Here is a 17196-nt window from a genome sequence, read left to right as displayed (position 1 = left end):
GTGTATTTTTGTGAACTTTTTAAAGGATGCTAATGTTACTTCAGGTAAAAATGAGTAAAAAACCTAATCCAAATGAAACTGTAAGTAAGAAAAAGTTCTTACTTGTAAACTTAAAGACTGAACATTCCACAGCAATAATAAAATAGAGCAAACAGTAATAATAAAATAAAACAAAGTCTTGAAGCGAATAATGTGTATGTCAGTCAGGAACCAAGGTCTAGTTTCCTATATAACACTTTATGAAATGAACATTGATGCGTTTTATCACTCTGTACACATATAACTCTTTCAGAGTCTTCCAGGTTAAAAGGTTTTGCTTTGCAAAGATACTGAACTCAGTTCTGAGTTGAAGAAGTCAGAATCCCAAAGTACCATGTGCTGCTGCTCTTTCAATCTGTGCTTTGTCACCTCTTCACAGTGCCAGCCCGGAGAAAACAGTTAAAGAATTCTAAGTGCTTGGGTCAAAATTATATTAAACTGCAATATTTTCTTCAGTTTGGGTATTTATTAATGCACTTTTTTGCTGTTTGTGTGATTTTTTTTTTTTTTAATCTAGATTGGGATACATGCTCTTATTGTAATGATAAAGTTGAACAGTTGTACCTTACACTTATAGCAGGATATGAGGAGTTTACAATAGTAAGTACATCCCACTGAATTCATTCCAGGTTGAATGAGCATCCCAGATACATCTTGTAAATCTGTGAATTATAACACAGAATTGCATTACAATAAATTGCTCACTGATCTTCATTCACACATGATTTTGCAGGCTTAAGCTTGGTACCTTGGGGTTGAGAACTGAAAATCTCAATTTTGTTTTCAGATAGGAGGCTAAATCTTTCCTCTCCCACAGGTAGCAGAACTATACAGCCTTCCCATGGGACATTATGGCAACAGGAGAGATAGATTTCTAAGTGAAATAACCTGAACTATTAATAAATCAATTGCAGGACAAAGGGCCTGACTTTGGTCTTTTGCTGTAGGCGTCAGTGATACTTAGCTTTCTGCTGACTTTGCAGATGGAAGTTTGAAAATACAAGTTTTAAGTGCTTTGGGAGAAATACAAATATCTTAGGCTTACATGTCTAAATTCTACTTAAGCCCCATTCTCAAAAAAACCCACAAAGAGTAAAGTGATTATTTGTATATCTTCAACAAAAGTAAACAGCTGCTCCATTTTTTATTCTGCATAAATACATCTATCTTGCTTGTTCTTAATACACAATTACTTTTTTCCGCATGTCAACACTGTTCTTTCAAACTAACTTCAGAAATTCAACAGAATTCTCTTCTTAGCATCTGTAATTTCAGTATTTTTGTAATTTGTGCACATCTATTTATTATTTGCCAATACTGAAAAGCAAGACAGTACCTCTGCCCTGAAGACTTTGCAAAGGGAAACCGTCCTCTGTTGGAAAATACAGCACTGTCTGTCAGTGGATATGGGTGACCATGTATAGCCCAAGCTCTAAATGAAAGTAATTATGATTAACATATTATTCTCAAACATCAGTGCAAAATACTGGAAGCAGGTGTGTGCAAAAAAAAGTAAACACTGCATTGTTGTTTCATCCAATGCACTTAGTTTATGTAAATCTGTTGCTCAGAAATGTTACATCCTTTGAGTAAAAGAGACTAATTTGTTTAATTACACATAGAAGATGGAACTGAATATACAAATCACAAAGAAGTATCTCTGGTTTGAGAGATCTGTTTAAAAATGAATCATCATAAAAAAAAAAAAAACAAATGCAGTTCACCATTGCCACAGTCTTTAGAAAGCAAACTTCACGACTTCATGCTTAAGTCCTTTTGTTTTTTGAACTTCATAGTACTTGTAAAAAAAAGCTACAGCATTCAGTTCCTAAGACACCATTTTATATTTGCAAGGTAAAACTATTCTTTGACTTTCTGCAACCTCGCAGGCAATGACTAAGACACTACTCTTTTGCCACACTTGTGATCTTGTGAAATGTGTCATGGAACTTTCAATTATTTCCAGATAATATATATCTGGTATATCTACTACATAACACTAAACACCAAAATACCCCTTGCTAAGAAAATAGATTTCATATATGCTTGCAATATGTTGTTTACAAGAGGCAGAGAGAAACACAATTTTTAGAAGTAATTTACACAAAGGCTAGACTGACACATGTTCCCTTGAATCACCTTGAATCATTTCAGTTATGGAATATACGAAGTTTGAAGATTATGAACTTTTCTCCTTGTTCTTGTGTGGGGAGCATTGGGCAGAGACTTTTCTGTCAGATTTATTTATTCAGCTAATGACATCTGGGATATTTTTCAGTTAATGCAAACACAAACTTTTATAAGGAAAATCACTCACTTGGGTACTTAGTTTTGGTCTTTCTGTGATGAACAAAAAAGAAGTTTTAGTCATGTGACTGACATAAGCCATGAGGGTTATGTCAATCTATAAGCAGATAAATACCAAATGAAAAAGATTGCACCCATTTTTTTCTTTTTTTTTTTTTTAAGTTCACATGGCAAGCATTACTGTAATGCAGTTTGAAATCATAGAACCATAGACTGATTTGGGTTGGGAGGGACCTTTAAAATCATCTGGCTCTAAACCCCTGTCATGGACAGGGACACCTTCCACTAGACCAGGTAGCTCAAAGGCCTGTCCAACCTGGCATTGAACAGTGCTGGGGATGGGGCAGCCACAGCTTCTCTGGGCAACCTGTGTCAAAGTCTCATCACCTTCACAGTAAAAAACTTCTTCCTAGTATCTAATCTGATCTACCTTCTTTAACTCAGAAGATTCACTTAACTAAGGTGCCCAAGCCTAGCAAAGCACATACTCCCTCATGCAATTTAAGCTGACATCCCCTTGCTTTACAGCATGATGAAGCCTCAGGCTTCCTTCACCTGCTTCAGTGCCTATCTGACATCGTAGCACGGTTTTCATCTAGTAATTCTTGAGAAAGGAAATACAATTTGCGATTTGGGAGCTTTCTGTCACAAGGAATCAGTTCTAAAAAGAGCAAGCACAGAATCTGCAAACTGAATTCCATAATTCAGGTACAGTTGACGTATTTTGCAGTGTCGTTTTGCCGCACACTGCTTATCAGGAAGAATGAGGTCTATGTTGCAACTTTAAAATTTTAAGTCTAATCATTCTGCTCTGTAGTTCTCTGAAGGGTTGTGAAATGGCCACCCAGGACACCTCTCCCTTAAGTTGCTGAGAAAGGCAAATGTGGGTAACAACAACCCTGATCCCCCGGCTGCGCCTAGGCAGAACAACCTCTGCGCAGAGGGGAGGAAGGAAGCGCCTGGTACGTATAACGTTACTTCCGGCGTGATGACGCACATGCGGAGGGTGGCCGGCGGCCCGCGACGCGGAAGCAAGCGGGAAGCTGCGGCGGCTGGGGGTCCGCTCGCCGCTCCGTCCCGCAGCGCTGTGTGGGCGATGGGCGTGCCGAGCGCGCCCGCCCGCAGCCCGTGCAGCCGGCAAGGGGCGCGCTGAGCGGGGCCTCTTCCTAGCGAGCCCCGGCATGAGCGGCGAGCGGCGGGCGGGCGGCGGCGCCCTGCCTGCCCCTCACGGCCCCCTGCCTGCCCCTCACGGCCCCGGCGAGCGGTGCTGGGGCCGACGGAGGGTAGCGGAAAGGTGAGGGAGGCCTCAGCTGCCCTGCGCGGTGTGGCGGTGCGGTTGGTGGCTTGTGTGCAAGGTCTGGCGTGTCCCTCTCGAGGGAGCGGGGCGGGGAGTGAAGAGGAGGTAGGGCTACAGCTGTCTTTCGAGATTTTCTCTGTGGGACAGCTTGGTACCCAGCAGGGCTCTTCTGCGAAAGGACAGCGATGAACGGGAAGGGAAGGTTTGTGGCAGGCTTTAAATGGTACCGTGTTGTAGGGTTTTAAGGTGTGTCTACAGTGGGTATTAAGATTATCAGTTCTGAGGTGACCGTATCTATATAGTAGCTTGCCAAGGAGATGTTTGGAAATAGTCTGGGTGCTGTGTTATCTTACCAAACTATTCTGGATTTTTGTTCCCGGTTTTGAATAATTTAAGCACTCTCTGAATTCTCAGGATGTAATATTCTGAAAGCATGCGCTTTTGTTCTTTATCAGAGGTACTCTTCATATATTTCTTCATTCTTCAAAGCCAGGATAATTTTCAAGGGTGGATGACAGAACCAACCGGCGTTCCTGTGGGTGCAGAACAAACACTGAAAAGAGTGAGTGTTGCCACAAAGCTGATGAAGCGTGAAAAGGAAGTGAGTGTTCCTGTTTCTTCTAATGAGTTTGATTCAACAAAAGCAGCTGCTTACCATGAAGAGCAATCTCCTTCGGAGTTAAGGAAGGGCTATGTATACAGAAGTACTGAGAGACCTGAGAAGACAGAAATTATTAAATCCCTTGTGACAGATCACGATGCATTTAGAAACTGTGAACTGTATCTACCTATGTCTAGTAATTGCTCAGCAGTGGAGTCATCTGAGGACAGGTGAGGGTAATTTTAAATGTACGTGTATCAGCAGCTTTTCTGTAGAAAGGGAGGGGTACTTTCGGTTCATGAAAGTGAATTTCTTGGCAAAATTTCATGTTTGTTAGAGGGTTAGTGAAATAGGTCTGAGTGTAAGATCTTGAACTATGAAGGCCACCTTGTTTTTTATAGTTTATTAATCTTCTTTCCCCATCTAAGGATATTTAGGGCAAATATATAAAACTATATTTTGCCTGTAGTCGTTTTCCTTCTGTCCAGCTTAGTTGTGCTTGCTGTCGTCTCAGACTATTAGGTTTAGGTGTTTGTTTGTTGGGTTTTTTTGGTGGTGTAATTTTTTTTGTTGTTGTTTGTTTTCAAAAACGCAAATACCAAGATACTCTTAAGTAAAATATCATGTGTAGTCTTTTTTTCCTTTCTTATCTTTGTTTCAGCAGAATCTGATTCAATTTCAGTTCAATAATTTAAGTGCTTGCACACAACACTCTGCACTATTTATATTTTTTCTTTTGCGCATACATGCTTTTAATTATTCTTCTCCGTCTGTTATTTTATTTTCACTCTATTGTTAAATATTAATGTAAAGATTAATGGAAAAGGCTTAAGTTTCCACGTTCTTGTTTCCACAGATTACTTAACTATATGCTTTGCTAGAACAATGTTAAGACGCACTTTCAACTCTGAAATGAGAGTGTCTGGGCATATGGATTGTACCTTGATTTCGAGACAACTTAGTTAAATTGCAGTACTTACTTACACTGGATGTTGATCTGTCAGGTTCTGGATCTACAGGTTCTTTTTCGTAAGCTCCCAGAAAGAACATGAGGTAATACTGCAGAGGAACATGACACTGCTTGCTCTACACCAGGCTTCTTTCTTGAGTAACCTCATTAGTTTACTGAGTTGAGCACTTCTTCTCTTTGTGCCTTATAACCTAATGCGTTTGAGGATGTATCCTTAAGTAAAGCTTCCCCCCACCCTGCCACCTCCTGTGGGATCTCTTGTAGAAGCAGGTTTGTTCATGCTCACAAAGGGACCTTGTTGCTTTATATTTTAAATACTTAGCTTATAGATAAGCTAGGCTAGAGATTGCTGCTGCTGAATACTTGAGGAGTTTGGGTTTATTTCATAGTGTTTTCAAGGTCATTAATTATTCCTGAAATTCTTCACAAACTTTAATCAGCTTTAATCTCTGCTGAGAAATGAGATTACACATGCAAATTAGCATTTGTCCAGTGGCACACTGTAACAAAGATAAGGACTTGGGATAAGTATTTCTACAATTTTACTTCTCAGCATGTAGTACTCTTTTTATAAAGTCCTGTGCTTAATATTTACTGCATCTGTTATTTCTCTTTTGATTAAATATTATGTAGTATTGTTATGAGTCAGATTTCAAGCAGCTACTTGAGCACCTGGGAAGCCTAGTTTGACAGTTAAAGGTTTGAAACTTGAGTAAAAACTAAACTGTAGTCTTACATGACTGCACAGTAGATTACAGTTTCCTGATATTAACCTATGTTTGTCTTCATACTTCTCAAGGGAAATATATGCAAATGGGTTAGAACTGTTATCTTTTTTTAAGTAAGCTGGTTTGGATGAAAAGAGTGGTGTTCCTCAGGGATCGCTGTTGGGACTGGTCTTGTTTAACATCATCGCTGACATGGACAGTGGGATTGAGTGCACCCTTAGCAAGTTAGCCGATGACACCAAGCTGTGTGGTCCAGTTGATAGGCTGGAGGGAAGGGATGCCATCAGAGGGACCTTGACGCGCTTGTGAGGTGGGCTGATGCCAACCTTATGAAGTTCAACCATGCCAAGTGCAAGGTTCTACAGCTGGGTCGGAGCAATCCCAGGCACAGCTACAGGTTGGGCAAAGAAGAGATTCAGAGCGGCCCTGCAGAGAAGGACTTGGGGGTGCTGGTCGATGAGAAAATGAACATGAGCCAGCAGTGTGCGCTCGCAGCCCAGAAAGCCAACCATATCCTGGGCTGCATCAAAAGGAGCGTGACCAGCAGGTCGAAAGAGGTGATCCTGCCCCTCTACTCTGCTCTTGTGAGACCTCACCTGGAGTATTGTGTGCAGTTGTGGTGTCCTCAACAAAAAAAGGACATGGAACTGCTGGAACAAGTCCAGAGGAGGGCCACGAGAATGATCAGGGGACTGGAGCACCTCCCGTATGAAGATAGGCTGAGGAAGTTGGGGCTCTTCAGCCTGGAGAAGAGAAGGCTGAGTGGGGACCTAATAGCAGCCTTCCAGTATCTGAAGGGGGCCTATAGGGATGCTGGGGAGGGACTCTTTGTCAGGGACTGTAGTGACAGGACAAGGGGTAGCGGGTTCAAACTTAAACAGGGGAAGTTTAGATTGGATATAAGGAAGAAATTCTTTCCTGTTAGGGTGGTGAGGCACTGGAATCGGTTGCCCAGGGAGGTTGTGAGTGCTCCATCCCTGGCAGTGTTCAAGGCCAGGTTGGATGAAGCCTTGTGTGGAGTGGTTTAGTGTGAGGTGCCCCTGCCCATGGCAGGGGGGTTGGAACTAGATGATCTTGAGGTCCTTTCCAACCCTAACTATTCTATGATTCTATGAAATACAGAGCCATGATTTACCAGTGTATTCTTTGAAGTTTAATGGGAGTAATTAATTACCAGTCAGCTGCATTAAAGCCTTTCTTGCACTCTTAACTGCTTACCCTGTCTTAGTTATTTGGTAGAGGTGATTATACGACATGCCACTCAGAATCATGTTTAAACGAATGTGCAATTTATTATTTGTTTTTTAACACTCTGTGAACCCTCATTCTCAACAGTAATGTTCACACCCTATCTTTGAGATCATTTTCTTGATAATGCTAGGCTTTGCATAGAAACAATATCCTTTTAGGCCATCATTTCCTCCCTCATGGTCATCACTTAAAAATCTCTGTGTATAGGCTCAGATGGAGATAATTGACTCTTCAGACAGCGAAAAAGCCCATATTATTTAAGGAGGAAATATTTTCTGAATTTCAGACATAGGCTGCAGTTTGTGAGAATTTTTGATGTCTTTGAGTTTGTAATGTTCAAACCATCTGCAGATAGCTGGCTGCTTTTCATTGTGATATTCTGTCATGTATTGTGCTTCATTACTAAGCAGGTTGCTCAGCCTTAGTGGAGCATAGCTACAAAGCTCTGGTGAATAATGCATTCTTAGTTGCACGCGTAGGTTGTAGTATTCTATACTCAGCAAATAGGGTCTTGGCTTGTGTCTTTTGCAGATTTTTCTGTAAGTCTTACAGATATAAAGGGACTTCAGTACTCTGTAGCCTCCTTACACCCAGCAGAAATTCAGGCAGTGATTCATTACCAATGTAGTTGTCATATATGAGGGAGGTGAATAGATGGAAAGTAAATTGAGTTGAAGAAAATTGGAGAAAGAAGTATTTCACTGGTGGTTGAAAACAGGGGGAAAGGTAAGTGGCTAAGACTTGTGCTGTTACATGATGCATGTGTTGATTCTTACTGCAGTGAGGAGGATATGTATCGTGATGCAGAAGAAATAGAGAGAGAGAGAGTATTACTTTGTGGGACAAGCTCTTCAGGTATGTTCAGACTTCTTGTGGTGTTTCAAATACAGTATTACAATTCTGTGTGCTAATTCGTAGCACTAATTTGTGATGATGTGACACCCATGTTCCCAAGGATTTTTGTGCACAGATGTCTCTGTGTGCACTAGAAGTTACTTACCATGACTGAATACATTGTGCAGTTTATTTCATGACAGGTTTTATGTAAAACTAGTTTCTCTTAGTATATTTTCCCCATGTTTCAATAATTATAAGAGAATGTAAATATTTCGGAAAGCATTTAAATGGCCTACATTATGAGTGTTGTGTTTAAAAACTACTGTTTTGTAGTCATTATAGCAGCATCTGTTGCTGGGATCCCTTGATAACCTTAGTTCTATATGTTTTGGAATGAAGACTGATGGGATTCCAAGAGAAAACTGTTACTTCCTCTTTCTACCGTTGTGTCTGGCTTCTTCAGAAAGATCTATTACCTTTCTCCCTTGACAAATATTTTTCTGATTGCTAAGAAAATGAAGAGTATTTAACTAATTTTTACTCTTTGCCAATTAATATTTTGAGAGAGGAACAGAGGAACAAAATTATTTTTTTTCACTTGTCATTTTCAGAGCAAGCTGGCTTTTTTTCCCCTCGGCTGCTATTAATTACTTAGTGCTACCAGTCTCCTGTGCACCGATGTTATTTTAAAGTGAGAGTGCATTTAGAAATCAAGTTGTTCTGTTTCGTAGTTCTCTTCCTAATGTTACTGTATTTTGACAGAATATAAACTAAGTGTTGCACCTGAAATGGACATCATGGAGTATTGCAGAAAAGAATGGAGAGGAAATACACCAGTAGCAAAAAGGATGAGAAAGGTATCAGTTTGCTTTTTGCTGAATTTTGTTGGGCCTTTTGCTTTTGTTTGTTTAGTAGGTGATTTCCTATAGGAGCAACCTTTAAAACAGGCAATGCAATTGCAATGTTTTCCAGTGTTTGGTCGTACAAATAGCTGACAACTGGAAGATAGTTTTGTTCACATTTGTTCAAAATGTGTTTTTTAGCAAGGCTACTTGTTGATAGTATAGGTAGGGTTTTGACTAATACTGTTGTTTGTTACTGGTTTCAATTGAAGTTCTAGATTTGTTTTATTACCATAAAATGGTAATTTTGTGGGCTGTTGAAATGGCAGAGGAGATCACCAAACTTTTTTGGCAGAAGGCCAAGTTGGTGAATTGCATGAATTTTAAGATGGGGAACTTTAATACATAGGCTCAGTTTTTCTTAAATTTTTCATGGATTCTTTCTTTTTTTGTAGGCTTTGTGCTAGTTTTCTTTAATTAGTCTTGAACTAGAATGGTAAAAAATAAAGTATAAAGTTGGTTGGCTTTTTGTTTGGTTTGTTTGGGTTTTTTTTAACATAATTTTAAAGTTTAGTGGTATGCAAGTACACCTAAAAGTACTTCCCATAAATTGAAATACCCGTGTATCACCTTCAAGAGATTAGTAAGAGAAATACAAATGCATAGCTGAAGAGACATGCTGAGCTTCACAAGTTACATTTCAGCACTAATGCTTCTGCTGAAAGTGTATGTAATGGGAAAAGCAGGGAGGGGACAAATGTGCTGAGTTATGTGTCAAGATATTTCAATGTAAACAAAAATTTTCCCTGAGGCAGAAACAAAGTACATGCGCCATATATTGGGTAAGTAGAGACCTCACTTGGAGTATTATGTGCAATTCTGGTGTCCTCAACATAAAAAGGACATGGAACTGTTGGAACAAGTCCAGAGGGGGGCCATGAGGATGATCAGGGGACTGGAGCACCTCCCATATGAAGATAGGCTGAGGAATTTGGGGCTGTTCAGCCTGGAGAAGAGAAGGCTGCGTGGAGACCTCATAGCAGCCTTCCAGTGTCTGAAGGGGAGCTGTAAGGACGCTGTGGAGGGACTACTAGTTAGGGAGTGTAGTGATAGGACAAGGGGTAATGGGTTAAAACTTAAACAGGGGAAGTTTAGATTGGATGTAAGGAAGAAGTTCTTTACTGTAAGGGTGGTGAGGCAGTGGAATGGGTTGCCCAATGAAGCTGTGAAAGCTCCATCCCTGGCAGTGTTCAAGGCCAGATTGGACAGAGCCTTGGGTACCATGGTTTAGTGTGAGGTGTCCCTGTGCCTGGCAGAGGGGTTGGAACTAGATGATCTTGAGGTCCTTTCCAACCCTAACTATTCTATGATTCTATGATCACAGAATCTACTAGGTTGGAGAAGACATTTAAGATCATCAAGTCCAACCATAACCCCAGGACTGCCAAGACCACCACAAAAGCATATCACTGAGAGCCTCATCTACACTGTTTTTGAGCACTTCCAGTGATGGTGGTTCCACCACTTCCCTGGGCAGCCTGTTCCAATGCCTGATCACCCTTTCTATGCAGTAATTTTCCTAATATCCAGTCTAAACTTCCTATGGCACAGCTTGAGGCCATTACCTCTTGGCCTAGTGCGTGTTACTTATGAGAAGAGGAGAAGAGAGGGACACCTACCTCACTACAACCTCCTTTCAGGTAGTTGTAGAGAGTGATAAGGTCTTTCCTGAGCCTTGTCCTCTTCAGACTAAACAGCCCCAGTTCCCTCAGCTGTTCCTCACAGCACTTGTGCTCCAGATCCTTCACCAGCTTTGTTGTCCTTTTCTGGACCCTCTCCAGCACCTCAATGTCTCTCTTGTAGTGAGGGGCACAGAACTGGACACGGTATTTGAGGTGCAGCCTCACCAGTGCTGAGTACAGAGGGATGGTCACTTCACTTTTGAATTTTCAAAATGGGTAGTGGGTCAAACTGTTTTTTTTTTCCCTTAACAGCATTAGCATTTGGATACTAATATTCCTATATCTTTTATGATACCAGTGCAAGACTTTAAATGTTTTATTAATGCTTTTATGTTATCTGGATTTTGTGGCTTTTTTTCCAGGGATATGAAGCAGTTGCTCAGAAGTTTGCATCTATAAGGAGAGTACGAGGTGATAACTACTGTGCTTTCAGAGCAACTCTTTTCCAGGCACTAAGCCAAGCTACCCAGTTACCAAGCTGGCTGCAGAGTGAGGATTTTACTATGGTACGTGTCAAGCTCTGATCTCTGACAGTAAAGGAATGTTGGTTATAACCTGTTTGATAATTTTGTGATCTCATTTCTCTGTTATGCTGTATATGCTCACTTCATAATATCCCCTAAATTGCAAAATGGTAATGTTAAATTTTATTTGCTTACAGTGATTTTTCCAACTTGGAATTGAGTCCAGGTCCAGTTTATAGTGTATAAATGTAACTGTAGTTTTGACTGTAATGTAACTTGTCTTCATCTTGCCTTCTTGTTCTTCTTACTGCATGTAATGTGGCAGTAAGATATTTTCCACAGTACAGCTGGCAGTAACAAAACTATAGACAACTTATTCCAAGCACATTTGAAAAAATAACTGGTTTTCAAATTTTACTGCATGTGTTCTTGGGTGCAATATATGGTTTCTCTAGGAAGTACATTAACAAATTGGATGTTGTAGGCTTTCCAGAATCTGTGTATTACCTGTTTTTTAAATGTTACTTAAAATAAGTGGAAGAACAACTCCAACCTGATATGAAGAACAGATCTTACTGAGCACTGATGGATAAGCAAAGTGAGGTGTCTTCCTAAAAGCAGAAGAATATTCCAGAAATTGTCTTGTGGCAACAAAGTCTATTTGATGATACTGGTGAACATGGAAACATATAAGAAGCTTCCTATACAAAAGTGTCCCCCTTCACGGGGGTAAGGTTTCTGTTGTCCAGGCTGCTGCTGGAAGTGTAAATGATGAATGTCTGATGCAGACTCTGTGTAGGCTAGTGGTCCAGGGTTAATAAATGAGGATAAACTGAGCATGCAACTGCTAGGATGTCCTTCAAGAGAAGTGTAGAAACTTTTAATTGAGCAGGTGTAGCATGTGAGCATAAAAGAGGCAGTTCCAAGGCTAAAATATGATCTGTCCATCAACTAATGCCCAGGTTGTTTTCTTCTTTATAATAAAACCTGTCCCATAGTGTTTTAATTATGTTCCCTGAAAAGAAAACACAGTTTGTGTGTTCTGGACAAAGCAGCTTACACTCCCTTGAGAGTTCTGGATTATCTAGTGGATATCATCACATCTTTAACCTTCTCTTCTCTTGGTTTAAGGACACTTTCAAACATGGTCAGTGTCATCTGCTGCTGGAGTTTTAATTAAAAGTAAAGCAATAGACCATTATTTGGCTGTTATCCAGAAAATGTTACGCAGAGCCAGCTGTGTTAAATTATGGCCATCTTACTGTGACATGTGTTTAGAAGAACAGATGTTTTAGGGATCTTTTTAAGGTGCAAAATGTTAAAAAAAAAAAAAATCAATGAAAGTGCAAATTGGTGGCTTTTCCTTTCAAGAGTTTTGACTTATGCTGCTTTCTCTTCTCTCAACTTCCAGCTTCCTGAAAATCTGCTGAGCAAGTATGACTGGATCAAGCAGTGGCAGCTAAAACAGAAACTGAGCAGGAGGATGGGAGAAATAGGTGATGAAATTAAAGACTATTTAATCCTTCTAAGGAAAAAGGTTGGGAAATTTTTTGTTTATTCCTTGTCACTTGTAAATAAGAAAAATTACCAAGTTTTTTGAATGTGGTGAATTTAGCATAATAGAGCTTTCACTAGTGAAAGTTGCTTCAAGTATACTGCAAAAAAAGAAAAAAAGATATTTTTTCATTTCCTCAAGGAAAGAATACGTAGATCTGTGAGAGTTTTCTGGTCTTTCACTGCTTGCATTAGGCTGCTGTTGGAATTAATCTGTAAGCAGCTGTGCATAAAGCTTTTAGTTAGACAGGTTTCAATGAAGACATAAATGTAATAGAGTAGCATTTTGCCTCAGTTTCTTGTATTTATTTGAAGGAATGATCTATACTATGGGTAATGTTGTTGCTGCCTTGAGCAGACAATGTGAAGAAAAACAACAGAATAATGTTGAAGTAGTTTCAAAGGAGTAGGTTTTGTTCCATGTTCAGATGTTTTTGTTCTAGGGTCATGGAAAATGATTGTGCCCTTTCAGTGTTCATACTGTATTACCTAGCCCCATTTTTCAACCCCTTTAAACTCTGGAACCTACGTAAAAACTCTTCAGTTGTTCCTATCTTAATATGTACGCATATTCTCTCTTGTTAAAGGTTTTTAAGAATATTTTAAAGGCAGTTTGAGGGCTGCTATGAAATACTGTGTTCTGAGTAAATGGAATGTGAAGAATATGATGGATGTAGGATTTATGATACAGGAAGTAAAGAAGGTTATTACCTTATTGATTATTGTCCTATGACAATATTGGTTTTTCCACCTTGCAACAATTTCCAGCATCCTCTTCTTTTGCTTTGCTTAGGCTGATTTTGCTTGAATTAATCTTTATCTCAGCTTGACCATGATAGGACTACAACTGTGGCAGTATTCTTGGTGGTATTTAAAAACACACAAAACCTTTCATAAGCTAAATTCAGAGTGCCTGCGCTGAACATCTGACAATTCACAAGCAGCTTTTTGCAGCTCTTGCACAGTGATTGCTGTTGATAGATGTTGTGTGTATTTTTTTTTTATAGTGGAAGAATATAAGTGAAATCAAGGGTCCTACTGAGAAACAAGAAGCTTGTGATAAATTGTTTAAAAATGAAGAGGAGGAGTACAGTCTTTATGAAGCACTGAAATTCTTGATGCTCAACACTGCCATTGAATTATACAATGATGATAAAAATGGAAGGAGAGTTCCTGTTTTCTCATGGTTACTGTTTGCACGGGATACATCTAGCAACCCTTGTCAGTTAATGCATAATCACTTGAATCATATCGGTCACAGTGGAGGCCTCGAACAAGTAAGGAGAAATTGCTCTTACACTATTATTTTCCTGCTTTGGAGATTTTAGTTTCAAGTAGTTTAATAAATCACCAAACTTCCGTTGGTCTGACAAAACTTAATGGTGTACTGTCTGGTCTTTTGTTGGAAAAACACAGTAGAACCACTAGTTTGTAGTAACAGTATGTAAAGGCCTTCCTTTTAAACACTGATTTTTGTCTCACAACTGACACTTAGGTAGCATCCTTTGGATGTACGATATTCTGTTAATAGTAACGTAGTCTCAATCATTAGCTTTTTAAAAAATATGATAAAAGCTGATACTCAAATTATGAGAAGATGGTGTGTAGTACATGAACTTGGTGAATTGTGATAAAACAGTTAACTGCCTTATACATTGCAGAAATGGTATGCATGTTACAAAAAAAGCCCCAAACCAAAATGAGGTGGTTAATGAGCTGAACAGCCGGAAAGATTTTAGAAACATCTCTTTTAAAAAAATCCCATTGAGGATGTTACAAGTGTGATACTGAAGTTAAATTCACTACTTAATTGCAGACACTAGAAACGTGGAAGTATTATGTTTTGTTTCTGTTTACTGGCTTAAAAATCTGATGACTATAGTATAGATGACACAGGTTGCTGTTACTGTTAAGCAAGTAACCGATTCTTGGTTGACTTTTTTGCTGCCACATTTAGTCAATAAGTAATGTTCCTGTGTGTCTGTGCTGACTAGATTTATTTATTTCAGAGCCACTCTTTTTAAATTGTTATTTGTAACGGCATACACTTGCCACTGTAGCAGACAAGATAGACTATTTTCCAGCTTCTTTTTCTGAATTCCTTCTAATATCAACAGGCTTTATAAGGACTTTCCATCTGCTTTTTATTTGGCTAGAGAATTCAGAGTAGCCTGTAAGAGAATCATTTCCTGAAACTTGTTCTTGTCTGGTTTAGTGAATTAACAGGATGAATAGTGATGTGAGGGAATGTCTTTCTTCCTGTTTGTGGCAGTAGGGAAGTGGGATTCTCTGTGATATGAGAAGAATGTCTTTCCACCTGTTTGTGGCAGTAGGGAAGCGGGAGTCTCTGTGTAAAGTAGCTTTTCTTTAGGATTAATATCCTACTATGCCATTGGGTCTGAAGAGCTTCATATTAAAGGTATGGTGTCTTACAGGTATATGATCAAGATACTGAACTAGAGCTACACTCTTACTTCATTTTTTTTCCTTTGAAAAAATATATCTGATGGGTATTAATTTACTATTTTTATGAGAAAAATCTTGTAAAGGCTATGTGCAATTTTACACATCGTATTTTTGCTTTTTTTCCAATGTAGGTGGAAATGTTTCTCCTTGCTTATGCTCTGCAGTATACCATCCAAGTGTATCGGCTGTATAAATATAGTACTGATGAATTCATCACACTTTATCCCAATGACCCAGAGGAGGACTGGCCTGTGGTGACTCTCATAACTGAAGATGATAGACATTATAATATTCCGGTCAGAATGTGCCAAGAGACTATGCTATAAATGCGTGATTTTTTGGCAGATGCTGCTTGCTGAGTTTTCCAGTCCCATTTTGAAATGGGATGACGATGAAATCTACATTATTAAATCCACAACAACTTTAAATCCATGTTTTGAAAATTGACATCTGAAAGAAAATATCTAATATATACTAGCTTAGAGTAAAAATTTTGCAGGTATGGCTTTTGTTGCCCATAAAAACAGAAAATTCTGCAGTCCTTTTTTTGAAGGGCTTACTCTGAATAGGAATGCAAACACTATAGATTACCTTGATTAAAAAAGCTAGGTGAGGCTCTGTGGTCAGGCATATGCTGACTGCCTGCTCCCTGAATAGTGAGATAATGATGAATTGAAATTTCTGGAAAAGAAAGCTGGCAGTGTCCTGATTGTTATCTGTAATGCTGCTTAGAAGCAATCTGTACAAATCTTGGGACATGGGAAGCAATGTAATTCTTTTGCAGTTGGAATGTAATGCCTGCCATAGTTTATGCTATAAGAGAGATGTTACTGAAAGTTTTCTAATGCTTTGGGGTTTTTCCTGCCATGGGTATCTTTTACTTAGAAGCCAGTTGCCTGGTACATGGAAAATTCAGAGCTCTTCCCTTTCAACCCATTGAGAGGATCATGGCAAAGAGAGGTGATGATAAAAGAGTATGAAAGTTGTTTGTTAGCAGGTCACAAATTCAAACCCTACACAGAATTCCCTCTTCAGGTACGATAGCTGATAGGAAATAAGCAGGTGCCTGCTAACTTCCATGTCTCTTCATATTACTGTTCTTGTTAGTCCTCACTGGTAGCTGCTGTGGGGGACATTAGAATCCTCATTTGTCTGGAGAGTGCAGTAGAAGGAAGTCAACTTCTGGTGCTGCTTCTCTACTCTTGGGAGGAGTATATGTTGGGTTTTCTTTCTGCTTAGAATTATTCGTTATGTTCTGAATTGAATAGTTAATCTATCAGATGCTGGGAGTGCCAACATACCTAAAAAACACAACAAAAAACTGTCACCTTTTAGCTTAAAGTGTAAATATACTCTGCAGGTGATTTCCTGCAACAAGGGAGTGGAAGTTGATTTAGATGAAAGGCTGCTCTTAAAAGGCCTTATTTAAAAGGGATAAGATGATATAAACTACTTATCATTTATGTATCTTGGAGGAAATGACATGCAAACTTCCTGGCATGTAAACCTTCAAATTCTCCCATTTTGTTTTACTTCAAATTAATTTAACTTTTATTGTGAAAGGTAGTTACACAATGAAAATGCGTGTTCATTATCTTCTAAAATGTGTTTAGACTCGCCTTACTGTGAGGTCTGTTATATTTTTGGTGTTATATTTACCATATTGTCTTTGCCTTTCAAAACAATTAGTTTGATCTGTTACTGAAAACTCCTGGGAGCTACAAGGGAATAAAAATAAACCAATATATGTGGCAGTGTTTTGTTTCTTGGTTTATGGCTGGTTTTCTCTAGCTTTGTATTTTTTAGTTTTTAACTTAGAAATTGTTGGGCAAGTCAGTTATTTCTTAAAAGCTGCAAAACATAGTAACCTGTGTAAAACAATAAATTACTGTTCAGGGGTCCTTGCGAGGCTGGGAGGAGGGCAACAGCGTTGTGTGGTAATGTGTAGGAATGGTTGGCTGAGGGTAGAGTGAGATGCTGAGCTGGTGATGCAGCAGGCATAGTAGCAAAGCTTAGACAGGAGTGTTGGGTTCAGAGCTGTAACTTCATTCAGACAGCTGAGTCGAAGCTTGACCACATCTTGGCCAAATTTACTTTT

The 17196-nt window shown here is 39.2% G+C and overlaps 1 protein-coding gene across 4 annotated transcripts; it reads left to right on the top strand.

Moving 5' to 3' along the window:
• Positions 1-3188: 3188 nt before the first annotated feature.
• On the top strand, positions 3189-16852 carry OTULIN (OTU deubiquitinase with linear linkage specificity). Of its 4 annotated transcripts, none has more exons than XM_065667588.1 (8): positions 3189-3308; positions 4137-4474; positions 7975-8048; positions 8793-8887; positions 10977-11120; positions 12490-12615; positions 13640-13909; positions 15230-16852. In XM_065667588.1, exons 1-8 carry the CDS (start codon positions 3228-3230, stop codon positions 15422-15424), a joined length of 1323 nt encoding a protein of 440 aa, XP_065523660.1. In that variant the 5' UTR covers positions 3189-3227; the 3' UTR covers positions 15425-16852. The 4 variants fall into 4 exon arrangements, with proteins under 4 accessions (XP_065523660.1, XP_065523659.1, XP_065523662.1 ...); XM_065667587.1 differs by lacking the exon at positions 3189-3308 and adding an exon at positions 3354-3640 and having other exon boundaries at positions 4133-4474; XM_065667590.1 differs by lacking the exon at positions 3189-3308 and adding an exon at positions 3581-3640.
• The last annotated feature ends 344 nt before the right edge of the window (positions 16853-17196 follow it).

The sequence above is a fragment of the Lathamus discolor genome, chromosome 2 (genome assembly GCF_037157495.1).
Source record: "Lathamus discolor isolate bLatDis1 chromosome 2, bLatDis1.hap1, whole genome shotgun sequence".
Classification (NCBI taxonomy): Eukaryota; Metazoa; Chordata; class Aves; order Psittaciformes; family Psittacidae; genus Lathamus; species Lathamus discolor.
The sequence above is the reverse complement of the archived record's forward strand: the minus strand, read 5'-3'. Positions and strand labels throughout refer to the sequence as shown.

Bases quoted from the DNA above. Each gene is read 5' to 3' on its own strand.
- OTULIN (XM_065667587.1), top strand. From the start codon at position 3,528: ATGAGCGGCGAGCGGCGGGCGGGCGGCGGCGCCCTGCCTGCCCCTCAC. The intron at 8,049-8,792 runs GTATGTTCAGAC...GTATTTTGACAG, and splicing joins TTGTGGGACAAGCTCTTCAG to AATATAAACTAAGTGTTGCA. The intron at 12,616-13,639 runs GTTGGGAAATTT...TTTTTTTTATAG, and splicing joins TAATCCTTCTAAGGAAAAAG to TGGAAGAATATAAGTGAAAT.